This window comes from Daktulosphaira vitifoliae, unplaced genomic scaffold (genome assembly GCF_025091365.1).
Source record: "Daktulosphaira vitifoliae isolate Bord-2020 unplaced genomic scaffold, ASM2509136v1 Scaffold_5, whole genome shotgun sequence".
Lineage (NCBI taxonomy): Eukaryota > Metazoa > Arthropoda > Insecta > Hemiptera > Phylloxeridae > Daktulosphaira > Daktulosphaira vitifoliae.
Window position 1 is genome coordinate 30,698,180 of NW_026099576.1, and position 16,288 is coordinate 30,714,467.

Consider the following 16,288-nt stretch of genomic DNA (forward strand, 5'->3'; position numbering starts at 1 on the left):
AGATGTTCTAAAAAAAATGTTTCATTTCCGCAATTAATTTTTCTAAAATAATGTCATCGAACTCTTTCATTAAAAAACCAAATGTTGAAAATTGGACATCACTAAGTAATTTTTCCAGCATTGGCTAATTTTTTATTGTTTTATTATATAATAAAATGATTAATACGTTTACGTTTATGACATAACCATATTGTTATATAGCAAATGTTGTTTTAAAAAAGAATATAAATAAATTTAAAAATGTGATTTGTACATTTTTAATACTCAATGATATAAATTAAAAAGTATTAATGCATTTAGAAAAACATATAAAGTATCGTTTTGAAATATATAAAAAAGAATTATATCATATATATTATGGCACTCAATAATAAAAAATGTTTCTCTGACCTTTTGGATTAAAGCGTCACGCTTATCGTGATAAAATATATAATTATAAGTATATACTTAAGTATATATATAATGATTAACACGTACAATTCTTTCATTTATTTTTTATCAATAGCAGCATATATCTTCTAAAAATTACTGAGTTCGAGTGTTAATATGTATAAATAAACTTTTATTTAATAATACTAATTATTAAATCTATATAAACAAAAATATATAGTTTTGAAGTATATCAAACTAGTAAGTATTTTCGAGTAATTAAATATAAATATAAAATTACAATAATTTTTCATTGTAATTTTTTGAACGATGTTATATTATTATTATATTATTTCATTGTAATTCATATGAACCATTCATGTTTGAATAAAATAAAAATTGCACATGAAAAAAGGTTTCTTTTTCATTTAAGTTATTTAAATATTATTATCTTCATAGAAAAACTACGTTTCTTGATATTTTGAGGGTTTTCTCTCTGAAAATAAATACAATATGAAAGTATTAAAAGTATCATGGATTTTTATATTATTTGAAATATTTTCAGATATATCCATATCAGTAGTAGTTACGACTCGTAAAATAAAACTGTTTCTTTAAAGACAAGTTTTAATTGAGATCGCGACGTTAACCAAAAGTTGAAAATATTTCATATACTTAAAAAATTTTAGTTTAACCCTTCTATTATATGCTCTACTGAAAACGTATAGAAGTAAACATATGAGGGCCTACAAAAAAATAGTTTCCCTATTTGTAAAATAGAATGTACAAAAATATTCGTTTTCGAAAAGATTTTCGTTAAAAATCTTTCATTTTTGGTTGTCACTCAAATACGATTTTCCATTTAGACCACATTTTTATGCGTTTATGTAGTGATGGTAATATTTCTAATGGTCTAATTAATGAAAAAATCTTTTAATGGAGTTCATTGCCTTTATCAAAGTGCTCTCTGTTATCAAATTTATCCAAGTAAACATTTAGCTTTAGAAGTTGGTAGTAATCATTTGAAATGATGTCTGGAGAGACATCATTAAAAAGTAATAATCTTAAAATTGCATGGGTCAAGCTTATTCATGAATTTTGAAGGCGCATATTTTACTGTGAAACAGATATAACTTTTTGACAGCTAACACCATGTTTGTTTTGAATTCATTTTTAAAATTTCATAATTATCATTAGCATTGGTTATTCTTTCTTTAATAAGTTAGATAACAAGGCAAAAATACTCTACATTCTCTAGAAATTAAGTAACCATAACCTAACATTTTTATAAAACGGCTTTGGCTTTTTTAGAAGAGAACTTTTTATTTTGCCAATCCGTGAATTACCTATTTATTTTTAGAGTACTTACTACATTTTAAGTAGATTTTTTGTTTCTTTATTTATTTGAGAATTACATCAAACATTTTGCCGAAATTTTTGCCTTTTAAAAAGCAAACTGCATGAGTAAGAATAAGTCTTTTTTTTCACTTAGAGAAATTATATGGCAGTAGCACAAATATTAAAAGAATGTGAAAGATGATTAAAATTTTAACACTTAGCACTTAAAATGATGTAAAAAAAAATCATGGCTAACTTTAACATATATTACAACATTTACTAAACATGTCAAGATCCTTCAAATATTGCTATAAATTTGTTGTTATAGGGAAACTTAATTTTTGCACAAACTTTGTACAAAAATTATTTATACTAAAACTTATAATTATTAAAAAAAATTTTCACGATCAAATTATTTACATGATAAAATGAATTAATCAAACAATATTTTTCAGTTTTAATAACATCCATTATGTCAATGACTCTTAATACAGATTATAAATTTCCTGATGGTTTCATGTTTGGAGCGTCCACTGCTGCTTACCAAATCGAAGGAGCCTGGAATGAAGATGGTGATTGATGTTTATTTAAAACTTCATAATTAAACAAAATAGAATAAATTATTTTATATTTATTTATAAAATTTAAATAATATTTATACAATAAAGATTACTACATTTTTTGGAAATACAATTTTATACGTATTATTTATTTATTAATTGCAACAAACATTGTGAACTACTCTTATAGGAAAAGGTGAAAACATATGGGATAGAATAGCTCATTTTCATTCAAAGTTGATTCAAGATAGTGAAAATGGTGATATTGCATGTGACTCTTACCATAAATACAAGGAAGACGTAGCGCTTGCAAAAGATTTAAATGTAAACCATTCATAAACATGTATATTTAGTAAAACAATATTAAAAATATCACTATGGTTTACACGTTTTAGTTGAATTTTTATCGGTTTTCAATTTCATGGACTCGTATAGCACCAACCGGAGAAATGCACAAACTAAATCCTAAAGGAATAGATTATTACAATCGTTTAATTGATGAACTACTCGCAAACAATATTGAACCACTGGTAAAATAATTTTATTGATCGCTTTGCTTTTTATTATAACAATAAACAAAAAAGTATACATAATTTAATAGTTAATATATACTAAGTATTTATGTATGTTTTACTATGAAGGTTACGATGTACCACTGGGATCTTCCACAGTATCTTCAAGATCTTGGAGGTTGGGTTAATCCAATAATGGTCGACTATTTTAAAGAATATGCAAAAGTGCTATTTTCAAATTTCGGTGATAGGGTAATGTACAAAAATTATTTATTTTTCTAGTAAACCTTTTCAAAGAGCGCATTTCTGTACCATTATTTAGAATTTTAAAATTTTAGGTTAAATGGTGGATTACATTAAATGAACCATTGCAAATGTGTAAAGGATATTCAATTAGTAGTTATGCACCCTTTTTAAATTTGAGAAATACTGGCCATTATTTGGCTGGTCACTATCAACTTTTAGCCCACGGAAAAGTTTATCGTTTATATGATGAAATATTCAGAGAAAAGCAGAAAGGTAAAATCGTCTAATTACGTAGAGTATTTAGCATCAGATAGTACTTTTTTTCTCTCCTCTCGGTTAGTTATGAAAGCCAAATATGTTTATTAATCACTAAAAAGCTAAATATCCTTTAATCTTCTCAATTAATTTTTCAACTAATGATGTAAATATTTTTATGCTAGGAAATATAAGTATAGCACTTAATACAGTTTTTTTTTTACCAAAAAATAAAGAATCGGAAGAAGACAGAGAGACTGCTGAACGAGCTAATCAATTTGAGGTATAAGGAAAATTCTGAGTAATGAAATTAGCATAATACTCCATGATTTTCATCTTCTACGAAAATTTAAATATAATAATGTTATTTAAACATTATGGTATTAAATCAAAAATTACCTGTTTTACCAATTCGTGGGTGTTATATAAGTTAAAGTACTTAGCCCCTTAATTATATCACCAACTATTAATAAAGTTTCATTTTTTGGGCCTCTCTTTCTAGTAGGTCCAATAAAAAGGTATGAAAAGTGTTTCCACAAATATTGCTCTACTTACAATCATGGAAAATTTTTGGTAGATTAGTATATAAACAATCTTTTTAAATTAAAATTTAACTCAATAATCAATATTAATTTAGATATATTTTAATGTGTATAAACCCATTTTTGGTATTTAATATGAGTGAAGGATAAATATAATAAAATATTTCATTACTACTTCTTAATGAAAAATGTTAATAATTTGCATAGAAGACTTTATTCCTCTCCTCTCTCAATTATATATCTGCAAAATCATGTTTTAATATTTTTTTTTTATTTAATAGTAAGTTATTAATTATTTTAACAGTTTTAGACTTAATTTCAGCTATCTATTCAACATACTAACAAATTTTTCACTATTAATTATTAGTTAATGAAAATTAAGAGTTCTTATTGTTTAATAAATTTTCTTCTTCTAATTTTTAAATAAATGAAGTTTGAAATTAAAAAATAAAAAAAATCTGTAAAAATAGACCTTTCTTTAATTAATAAAACATATCGATGAATTTAGATCGATATTCAAAATTACAATGGACACTATTTTATTATAATATAAACAAACATTTTACGGCACTAAAAACCCTAATTAGCATAATGTCATTCTTTTTTTAGAGAGGATGGTTCAGTCACCCAATTTATAAGGGTGATTATCCACCTGTAATGAGAGAATGGGTAGATAAAAAATGTAAAAGTGAAGGACGACCATGGTCTACATTACCAACTTTTTCTGAAGAAGAGATTAAATTACTTAAGGGTAAGTTATTTAAAATTACTTAATTTTTTATGTTTTTATAATATTTGGATCCTCATCTAAAAAAACTTTAACTAGTTATTAATTTATATAAGGATGTTTTAATAGATATAATAATTAAAATATTTTATTGTTGAAGAATTTTTAACTTCAAACTTATAATTTATAAAATAGTCCATTCTTTTAGGAACAGCTGATTTTTATTCTATTAATCATTATTCGACTCGATTAACAACTCATGGTTATGATCAAAATCCTGTGTTCAACCCAGATGGAGAATATAAAACTTCTATTGAAAAATCTTGGCCTGTATCAGCTGCACCTTGGCTTATAGTAATAACTTAAAACAATTTATTTACTTATAAGTTAACAACTAAAATATTACTAAAAATAAACATACTTAATGGAATGTAAGGAATACCTTCTCATTTATATGATTATGAATTTATTAATTTAGGCGACTAATTTTACTAACAATAATTATACGAGTAGTTACTAAAATATGAAATTGAAGTGTAATGTATGAAAAAATTTAATTCCTAAAACACATTTTAATACGAAATTAAAAAATATATTTAAAATATTATTAAAAACTCATTATTAAAACTATTTATTTTTTGTTTGCTTAATCAAAATATAAACTTTTTATATTTAAATGTTCAAAAAAAATATTGAAAAATTTTAACAGAAATATTAGATATTAACAGCCGATTACTCATCGAAGACAAACGGTCAGGGCATTGTTTTTTAATCATAAATTGTATTATAATAACTTTTACAAATGTCCCGGACCATCGTTAAAAATTGAAAACAAAAAAAAACTCGTAATGTCCTAAATGTGCTTTTTTTTTGCTGGGTATGATATTTCTAAAAACATTTAAAATTAAAATTATTTTTTTTATTTTTTTATTCAACTTAAACGTATTGATCATCATCATAAATTAATACCTTCTCAGCTATGAATCGAAACCAAAAAATTAATTAGAAACTAAAATGAGATTATGGCCGCTCTAAAAAATATTTTTAAATAACATGAATTTTTAACTGTGAAATGAGGACAACTTCTTTCTTTTTAATTTTTCAGGAAAGAATAAAACTAAATAACATAGGCAGAGTGATACTAATTGTTACAGTTTTATTTTTTCCTTAACAGTTACCTAATTTTTTTTTTAATTAACTTAAATTTATAGGTAATAAGCTTTTATGAAAATATAAACTATTCAATAAATTTATACTTTTAATATCAAAGAAAAAATGTTATACTGGGGTTAGTCAAAATGTAACAACTTATGCTATAAAATAAAATATTAGTATGAAAATATAAAATATGGAATACAATTTTATGTAATTATATTATTCCCCTTAAAAAATATACTGACTGTAATATTTTTGTATTCAATTTTAGATATTACCTCAAAAGTTAAATATCTGTCTGAAGTTTTCCCATTTAAATAAAATAAATTGTTAGAACTTTATTTAATTTAATAAAATTTAGCAAAACCTTATTATAGTAAATAAACATATTATTACAAATATCCTCTGTGCAACTATATCATGTTACAGTTGCAACTAGTCTCATACAAAAAAATACTAAAATACTACGTATCACAAAAAAACCCTTAATTATTATATTATTATTATTTATAATTTTAAAATAAAATGGTATTATTTAAACGCTAAAAATTTAATATCAAAAATATCTCACCTTTTATATTTTGGCTCGAAAAATAAAAACAAACATACTTAAAAATTTTACACCCTAGGTTAAGGAAACAAACACCGAGATCTAAAATGCCTTGGTAATTATTTGGAAAAGAAAACATATATTCTGATAAGATAGTGCACTTTTTACTACTTTCAAATTCTAAAAGAATATTTAAAAATAACATTTACTGATAGACAATGTACAATCATTTTTTTTATTAATTAATAATACATTTTTTTTTTTATTGACTACTTGGATCATTAATACTTAAAATATTTTAATTATAGGTTGCACCAGAAGGCTTATATGAACTTCTTGTTTGGATAAAAAAGGAATATGATAACCCCCCAGTTATCATCACAGAAAATGGATATGCTGATGATGGTCGATTAAATGATTTGGAAAGAATTGATTACATTAAAGTAAATTCGAATATTTATATCTAACATCAATAAAATTATACATAGAAATACTATTTCAGAGCCATTTAAATGTCACGCTTAAAGCTATTAATGAAGACAAGTGTGATATCATAGGCTATACAATTTGGTCGTTATTAGATAATTTTGAATGGACGGACGGTTACAGGTAATAGTTTGCAGAAAAACATTGATTAAAACATTGATAGCACAGGATAAGATTCTAGATTCTTAACATCTAGTTTCTAAAATAATTACTAATTAGTAATTAAGTAATAATACATAAATAAACATAATAAAACTGTCGAAAAAATATACATACAATTTTTTTTTATACTTTCCTAAAATGATTTCTTGCCATTTAACAAGATTTTTAAAAAATTTAAGACTGATTACTAATTAGTAATTATCTTAAAAATTAGATAAAAAAATCTCAATCGATGATTAGAATTAGCGTCAAAATTCCTTATAAATTTCATACAAAATTGTAAACAATAAAATTTTTTTAGCTTCGATGCAAAGCTGAAAAGGTATTAATTTTACCATGACGTTTTATATTTTTGTGTCTGTCACAACTTTTTTTAGTTCTCCCTGAACTGATTTTTCACAATGATACGTCAAAAAATCACAAATCGTAACTAGTTAAAGACATTATCCTCAAAAATTGAAAATTTTTCTCTTGTTCATCATAAATGATGAAAATCCCTCAAAAAATTATGATTTTTAATATCAGTAAATTTTGAATTTTTTTCTAAAAATTCCCTTAACTTATAAAAAAATGAACAAATCAAAATAATATTTTTTTATATTAAAACCAAAGGTATTTTCCTTTTTTTTCACAAAAGTAAATTTTTTTAACTTACATTATGAAAATGTTCCAGAAATACTGCATCCTATAAATACATGTCAAATTAAAGCTTATGTGACATACTATAAATAACAAAAAAATTTTTTATAAATAATGACGACTTTATCTTCTTCGTGCAAATGGCTGCTGTATTTAAAAAACATGCTATTTTTGTGTTCAAACTTTTTTTTTTTTAATTATGTTATAATACTTTATAAGGGTTAACCTAGTAATGAGTCCACCAGTTTTTATAAAAGTTACATGAATCTGACTTACATTAAATATAAATTTACAATTATTTTGATTATATTTCCACCTTAAAATTAAAAAAAGGGACTTTGAAGTTTTGATTTAGTTTAAATAATTCTTTTTATTTATGCATACACATAGTGTATGGTGGCTTGGTCATGAATTTTACAGTCTTGCACGCTTGGGGTACGCCAGTCGAAATAATTTTTTTTGAATTTTTTTCTTAATTCTTTTTTTGAGGTGGAAAAAAAATTCAAAATGAATAATAATAAATAACATTCAATCAAAATATTCAATGATATCGAGGATCCTATCACTTTAGTCTCACCTTGTGAGAAGGACTTTCTTATTCATACTAAAATATATTACTAAATGATTTATTTTTGTGTCTGTCGTTAACTTTTCTCAGCTCTCACTAAACTAATTTTAATGACCAATACGTTAAAATAACACGTTTTTATCTTATTGAACTCATAATCCCCAAATATTGGAAAAAATTCTTTAATTTTTTAGATTGATATGAGATTAAAAACTATTAAAATTAAACACTACCTACAGATTTGCATAGAAGTGTTTCTTATGATAGTGATTTTAATCACTGTCAGACCCATAAACTGAACTCAACTATGTCACGTACCCACTGTGCTGAATTTTTGTTATTTGTAATCGATAAGAAATGTTTCTTTACTTTTACAACTGAGTAATGGCCATATAGAAAATATATAGGAGTTCAGTAAGTAAGGAAACGGATTTCAATTGTTCTCATTGTTTGTGACAATTGACTTGTTTCCTTACTTACTGAACACTCTATATATGAAGAAAATATTTCCTTAGTATACACCTATATGAGTGTTTATATAATATATAAACATTAAAACTTTTTTTATTCATTATACTTTTAAAGATATCATTTTGGAATAGTAAGTGTTGATTTCAATAATCCACGAAGACCACGAGTACCAAAAGCATCATATCAATATTTCAAAAAAATTGTTACTACTAAAAAGTTAAATGTTTAATTGGGTAATCATTTGTATAGTGTATGTCTAACTTTTTTCAATTAAACATTTGTTATGATTTAAAATAATTTTAAACAAATCATTATTTTAATTTAAAAAATTGAAATTATAAGTATTAGTTAGTATATTACCTCCAAAAAATTATGTTCAATATGCATCTTTTTTTGTTGTAGTTGTAACATTATTATATCTAAATTTTTCTAATTATGTAGTTTGTCTTTAATTTAATTGACAAAACATATAACTTTTGATAAAATTATCATTTTGTTCGATGTTTTTTAAACATTTATCATCTCCTTTGACTACGTTCAAAAATCGTTTAACATTAATAAAAAAAAAAAAAGAATAACATTTTTTTATTTATTTCAAAATTCGAAATAGCTATTTTTAGTCTTTTTTTTTACAGTAAATGTTTATGTGTCGACAAAAATTATAGGAAAATATAACATATAGAGTGAGAATGTAATGCGAGAAAGCATACATACACCAATACAAACTGCACCAACTCTCACTGCGATATTACTTTATGTATTAAAATGCATGTAACTTAATGTGTACTTGTCTTAAAATTGTTATCGACCCTGCAAATTTTTTTTGTAAAACAAAAAGGTTAAACATGGCTATTTTAAAATATTAAAAAAAAAAAATTATATTTATTTATTTTTTCTTGTTAGTGATAAATAATTTTAAAAAAAATTTTTGAGTGTACATTAAGAAGACAACGATTACTTTAAAAAAAGTTTTAACATAATTATAATTATACAAAAAGTTATAAGCGTTGTCAATTAGGTCTTAAATATATTTTGTATTAAATTCAATGTTATTTAGCCACAATATTTTAATACTTTGTCTAAATTCGAAACTTTAAACTTTAAATACTAACAGGTACGGGTGCAATCTTGAAGCTTAAGATTATTTCTAAGGAACATATTAAAATAAATTTTTCATAATTGATTTGATTTTACTATATCTGAAACGTATAAGGAGCGAAGTATGTCAAAAAAATTGCCCAATTTGTTATATTTTCATCGATTACAATTCAATTTAGATGTTACAATATTCTCTATAAATTTTCAACTAGTATATTGAAGATTATAAATGTTTTCTGTTAATGATCAGTCATTATTTTTAAAACAATATTTTTAAGGTTCTTGTTTCTGGTCTTTTTAGTATTATATATATAAACTACTAAAATGTACCATTGTTTAGTTAAAATGTAAATGTATGTATTTATAACAAAATATTTTTAAAAAAAGTCAAATATCCCATTTTTCCCCTACGTCAGGAATTTAGTATGTCCCAAGTATGTCAATTAATAAAAAAACTACTTTAAAATTATTTTATTTAAAGTAATCTTAAGTTAGTTAATTAAATTATTTTATTATAAATTATATTATTAAATTATAAATTTTAATTATAAAATTTTCATCAACAATTCAAACTCTATAATAAATATAAAATATATAAAATAAGTAAAAAAAAATATACAATATAATAATTTATACATGCTTATAAATAGTTAATTATAGTTTATAAGAAAAAAATGATTTTACTTACCTTTTACGCGTAAAAAGTTATTAGCTTTGATCAAAAAAAAAAAATAATCAGTTTTTAATAAATTAAAATATTTTACAGTAAGGACTTATGCAATTTATATATACATAACGAAAAAAAGATTACGTATACAAGCCACACACTTTTTTTTTTTTTAAGTAAAAAAACATGTTTATATATAATCATTTAAGATAATTTGTTGTTAATTAATGTAGACTTTAATGAACAAAATATTACCTTAAATAATCAACGCTAAATGTAGTATACAATAAAATATATTATTAAAAGTTAAAAAAGTGTTATTTGTGAAACCTGAATAGTAATATAAGTATTAATATACAGAGTGGCCCACCACTCACTGACAACTTAAATAACTTTTGATCCAGTTAATATTTTTAGCTGATTTTTTTTTTAAATAATAGTTATACGTTAGGTCTATAGCTATATCTCAATAATTAATTTTTTTACATTTTATTAAAAATATTAATTATTTTTAAATTTTAAATAAAATGTAAAAAAAAAATCTAAGATAGCTATTTTGTAGAGTAGAATTTAAGAAAAATTTTAGTAAAAAAATATCTTATTAATATTNTGTAGAGTATCTTTTCATGATTATTGTGTATACATATGATGATAATGTGTATACATTACAAACTTGGCATTAATACCATGATAAGAAATTAGATAAGGCAATTATTACTTATCACCGGGGCTCGGGACTTATAGCATTTGCTAGAAAATGCTTCTTTTTGCTATTTTTGATGATTTTTTCAAAAAACGCTTATTTTTAGTTTTTTCTGCTTTTTTTGATGATTTAATAAAATACAAATGCTTGTTTCTTGTTTTTTCTGTTTTTGTACATTAAAATATTTTCTTTATGACGCAGCCTACCCAGGTTTTTTTTTATCGGTTTTTGATAGATCTAATAAGGAAAATAATTCAATTGCCTTCCTTGTTTGTAGAGTTTTGTCTTTGTTATCTTATCTATTTGATAGCCAACGCCGTCCTCGGCATCGTTAACTTCTTTAGCTTTGGTTGAAGTGTCATACTAGTGTGGTACTTGGTTGATTTCCTTTTTATAATGGATTTCTCGGTAAACAATATTTTTAGAACGTTATGGCATTCTGGGATATCAACACAAATTTATATTTAATTTTTCAAAAAATCCATAAACAAGATATTATTTAACATTTCTTGTCATTCAACTTGATTTCAACTAATTTTGATTCTTTCAGAATTAATTTTTTGAATATTTTTTTTTTGTATTTTTAATTTTAATTTATAATTAATAAAAGAATAAATTAATTAAACACCCGTATTTTTTTTTCAATGAAATAGTTTCATTTTAATGGTATTTAATCCTAAAGTCCTAAAAAAGTATATTCAGCACAGTTACAAATATTTAGTACTTTATTATTTAAAAGAAAATTAAGAAATTTTGGGGATTTTTTGATTAATTTTTTTATTTATAATTGCTTATTTGAGTGCTTTTTTTTATGTTTTATAGTGCTTCTTTAAGCGCTTTTTTTGATGATTTTAAGTGCTATAAGTCCCGAACCCTGCTTATCACTCTCATTCAAAAGTATATTGAAAAGATAGCGTTTTCTTCTGTCCTTTTCTCAATACGTATTTCAATGTTTAATACCGTAAAATAGTACATGAAAATTCAAATTTTCACAAACTTCAAAACGCTACAGAATATTTACTACTCAATATTAATAAGATATTTTTTTACTAAAATTTTTCTTAAATTCTACTCTACAAAATAGCTATCTTAGATTTTTTTTTTACTTTTTATTTAAAATTAAAAAATAATTAATATTTTTAATAAAATTTAGAAAAATTAATTATTGAAATATAGCTATAGACCTAACGTATAACTATTATTTAAAAAAAAAATCAGCTAAAAATATTAACTGGATCAAAAGTTATTTAAGTTGTCAGTGAGTGGTGGGCCACCCTGTATACGAGAAAAATAAATTATAACTTATTATTCAAAATTAATTTTGTTAAGCCTCGTCTACCACCGTAGGTGAACGGATGGGTGACCATACGTGCTCTTTTTCGGTGGCAAAAAAACACCATGTTCTCAGTGCAGAAAATAACGAGAAACGTGCACTTATAAATTTCTTATTAATTCATTAATTATACATTGTTTTACAATGGGTTTTTAAATTAATTTTCAAATATTATTTTGACCTTTAATGTATAAGGTTCAATCATGTTTTAGCATCGACGCGAAGCTGAGAAGGTATTGGTTTTATTATGATGCATTTTTTTTTTTCTGTGTCTGTTACCACTTTTTCTCAGCTTTCACTGGACCGATTTTTTTCAACGATACGTCATAAGATCACAAATCGTATCTGTATGGTACAGAACGCCTTTAGAAGAATCTAGTTGACCAGTTGTTACAAAGTTCATTGATTATATTATTTCGTGGGGCAGCTGATCACCAGCATCTTGCTTTACTCACCCCCTTGCCCACCCATCACGGCAAATCGATGACTTCCATGTCAGTTTTCATCCGTGTACAGTTCATTGTCATAAGTCAGTCAGTAAATTGTTTTTTTTTGTGTCACTCCTTGCTCTGTAACAAGCGCCTTCGCTTGAATGGTAAAATTTTTCGGCTGTTGTACGCCATAGTTTTTTATTACTTGTTTATTGCAACCTTGTGCTCAAAGTTTACGTGCCCTTGCACGGCACTAGTGATTGGTCCCTGAGCATCACTAGACATTATCATTGCCGTAGTCTGTTCTCATCTGCCATTACGTACCTGGATTTACACTCTGACTCGTCATACTCAGATGTTCGACACCATTACCACAAGATCTCATACAGTCTATTCATCACTATCAACAACGTCATCTATACAGCTGAGTTTTATATTATTTTTAATATTATTTATTGTTTGTTTTAATTGAGATTTGTTTTATGCCGCTTCACCGGCCAATAGTATTTTAAGGCCCCCCGTGACCCCTTAAATTTAAGATACTCTCAAAGGGATTTCTAATCTATGTGATTATTTGTTATTTAATTATTGTCTACTTTCGTTTACTTATTGGATGTATAGTTAGCCGTCATCTCCTAGGTGACCCAATCCCGCATGAATAATAACGTTTTTTAAACAGGATTAAGGTAAAACGGCATTCTAGTGCGGTGCACAACTAACCGTCCTACGGTATAGCTGCCTCGTACGCATCAATTAATGACATTAATTTTTTTTCAATCATAAAACATCTTATGGAGTCCAGTCATGGATCTGATAACATGATTTAGGTAAGTCGGGCCTGCTCGACTTACTCGCTGGACATGCCACTGGAAGTAGTTGTTCCTCCAGAATCTCGTTCTAATATTTATAACTAAGTTTCATATATGTTGAAGATGTTATTAATAAAATAATTAACAAATATTTTTTAAGTATAGAATACAGTTTTATTTATTTAAAAAACAATTGACATTGTTAATTTACAAATGAAATTTGTCTTATTGTATGAGAAAAAAATAAATAAACAAAATTTTAAAATTAAATAAAAAAATTAACAAAATAAACAGGAAAAAGTTAACAACAAACAACAATAAAGATTGAACAAGTGTTCATGAAACGAAACACATAAATGTGTAATAAATAAAAAAAAACTTAAGTGTTTAAAATAATCTACCACAAATGAGTGAAAAACAAATGTTGCAGATTTTGAAAATATTTGAGGATCGACTCACTGAAAACTCCGTCGTAAGGAGCGTTTGCGGCGTGACGATGGGCAACTTGAACATGACGATCCGCTAGTATAACGTTGAATTAAATTCATTTTAAACATCAACATCTTGTTTCTACCTGCTACAGATTCCATCTGATCAGCTATACCCCGAAGTCTGCTGAATATAAATAGTCCGTGATTGTTTAAGATGCTGGGCTCAGACGAGGTAGATTGCGGAATGACCAATTGGATCAAGGTATGCGAAAATTCCCACACTGATCTAATATTCCGCATATTTTGTGTTTCTTCGGCATCATAATTGTCAAGGTAGATGTCCATAACGCGGAAAATGTTCATTCTTTGATCTTTCAAACAGTCTCGCAACACGACGGAGGTGGTACAGGGAGGCTGGGATGGATTGCTCGATTCCATTTCTCTCAAATCATCATTAATTAGTTTTATCACCAGTCGATATATTTTGTCGGTCTCAATGAGGAGTTCAATCAACTTGTCCCGGCCTCCTTCGATCTGCTTGGTTACTTCTGAAATTTTCTTATTTTGCGATTCCATAATGACCTTGTTGAATAGCTTGATTTTCAAAAAATACAAAATGAATTCACGACGACAAATTGACAGTTCACAAGTAACGGCAGACCGTAAACTCTCATTGAATGTTTACCGTATTTATAGGAAAAAAAATTCCAGTCACTTAGCAACATTTGAGTTGAAATAATAGATTTTACATATACGAATTTATTTTCAGCTAGCACACATTATTATTTTATTTACGGCCATTATATTTTATTATTTTACTTTCAGCCAGAAGTATAAATGTTATTTTTTTTATAAATTTTTATTTTCAATTTCACCTAGTGGTTGACGATAGATTTTAGCATATTAAAATCTAGTGGCGTGTCCAGGATTAAAATTCACACCACGCCCGGTTATAATTATTGTAATTTTTATCTATAGGATTGAAACTAAGTCCTCTCCGGGGGCATATTAATGACGTTTATTTTGCTATCGTATATTCGTTTTTTTTAAAACACTTCATAGGGATCGAGCCTAGAAACTTAATAGATCTGAAAATTGGTCGGGTAGACCAACAGATCTACCATGCATACTCGCTGGTAGGCCACTGCATATATGATATTTGAATAATTGAAAAATTAAGTGTAATTATAATAAATAATTACTTTAATAATCCAGTTACAGTTTATATTAACTGTACACACTTATTTGCCAGTTATATACTATGAAAAAAATGGTTTGTAATCTGTATTTTTAATAGTTTGATTGGGCCAATGTATTACTTTTTAATGAAACCATTGAGTTCTCATAATAATTAAGCCAATTCAAATTTTAGAAAATTTGGTTTTAGTAGGAGCATCTATGATTAATAATAAATTTAGACAATGTAGTTATATGTTTAGTATGTTGACTGGTGAAAGTAACTTTTTTTATAAATAAAAAAAGAATAGATGTTTCCCGCCTAATGAATTAATTTTATGAAATAACATAGTGAAGACTTAAACATTTTATGATTGTCTCAAAGTTTATAATAAATGAACTATTTTAATAAACTATTGATCTTATTATATGGTTTGATAATTTAATCTGAAAACTCGTCCAAAACTTCCATTCTCCCCTACTTATCTTTTACACTACCCCTAAAAAATTATCTAGATCATAATCGAAGAATAGGGTTTGAATAAACATTTAAATTAAGTTCATTAAATTTTTTTTTTCAAAATAGAAATTTCAAATCTTTACATTCAATACTAAACTCCAGATAATAAATTTTTTATTTTATATAAACAAACAAAGTTATTAACAAGTTTACGCAGGAACAGTAAAATAGTAGCAAGCTATTTTATACATTTCAAGTTTGTACCAGCGAATTAAATAATCTAAACGATTTTAAGATATTTATATTTTTTTTAAATACTCGGAAATATACCTGTAAGTATTTTTAAATACTTGTGTACACATTTTTATAAAAATAATATTACGAAGTCTGTTCGAAAAGTACCAATATTTTATTTTTAATAATTTAATTGAATATTTAGTTCAAAGTTGAAATTACACATAATTTAAAGTTATCTCCTTCAAGATACTCTTCTCCGTACGAAATGCAATGGTTCCAGCAATCATGTCATTTTTCAAAAGTCCTTTGAAACTATTCCAAAGTGCTTTAAGTTGTGTTACCATATTCGTTTTAGTTTCCTCT

At 25.2% G+C, this 16,288-nt stretch overlaps 1 protein-coding gene across 1 annotated transcript; it reads left to right on the plus strand.

Moving 5' to 3' along the window:
• The first annotated feature begins 485 nt into the window (after positions 1-485).
• LOC126908401 (myrosinase 1-like) lies at positions 486-9,180 on the plus strand. Its single transcript, XM_050690429.1, has 12 exons — positions 486-630; positions 2,163-2,279; positions 2,458-2,591; positions 2,663-2,797; positions 2,909-3,031; positions 3,118-3,298; positions 3,466-3,563; positions 4,432-4,573; positions 4,758-4,903; positions 6,563-6,697; positions 6,757-6,863; positions 8,695-9,180. Exons 2-12 carry the CDS (start codon positions 2,180-2,182, stop codon positions 8,807-8,809), a joined length of 1,416 nt encoding a protein of 471 aa, XP_050546386.1. The 5' UTR covers positions 486-630; positions 2,163-2,179; the 3' UTR covers positions 8,810-9,180.
• The last annotated feature ends 7,108 nt before the right edge of the window (positions 9,181-16,288 follow it).

Coding starts and splice junctions, on each gene's coding strand:
- LOC126908401 (XM_050690429.1), top strand. CDS start 2,180: ATGTCAATGACTCTTAATACAGATTATAAATTTCCTGATGGTTTCATG. Junction 2,280..2,457: donor AGGAGCCTGGAATGAAGATG/GTGATTGATGTT, acceptor CTACTCTTATAG/GAAAAGGTGAAAACATATGG. Junction 2,592..2,662: donor CGCTTGCAAAAGATTTAAAT/GTAAACCATTCA, acceptor TACACGTTTTAG/TTGAATTTTTATCGGTTTTC.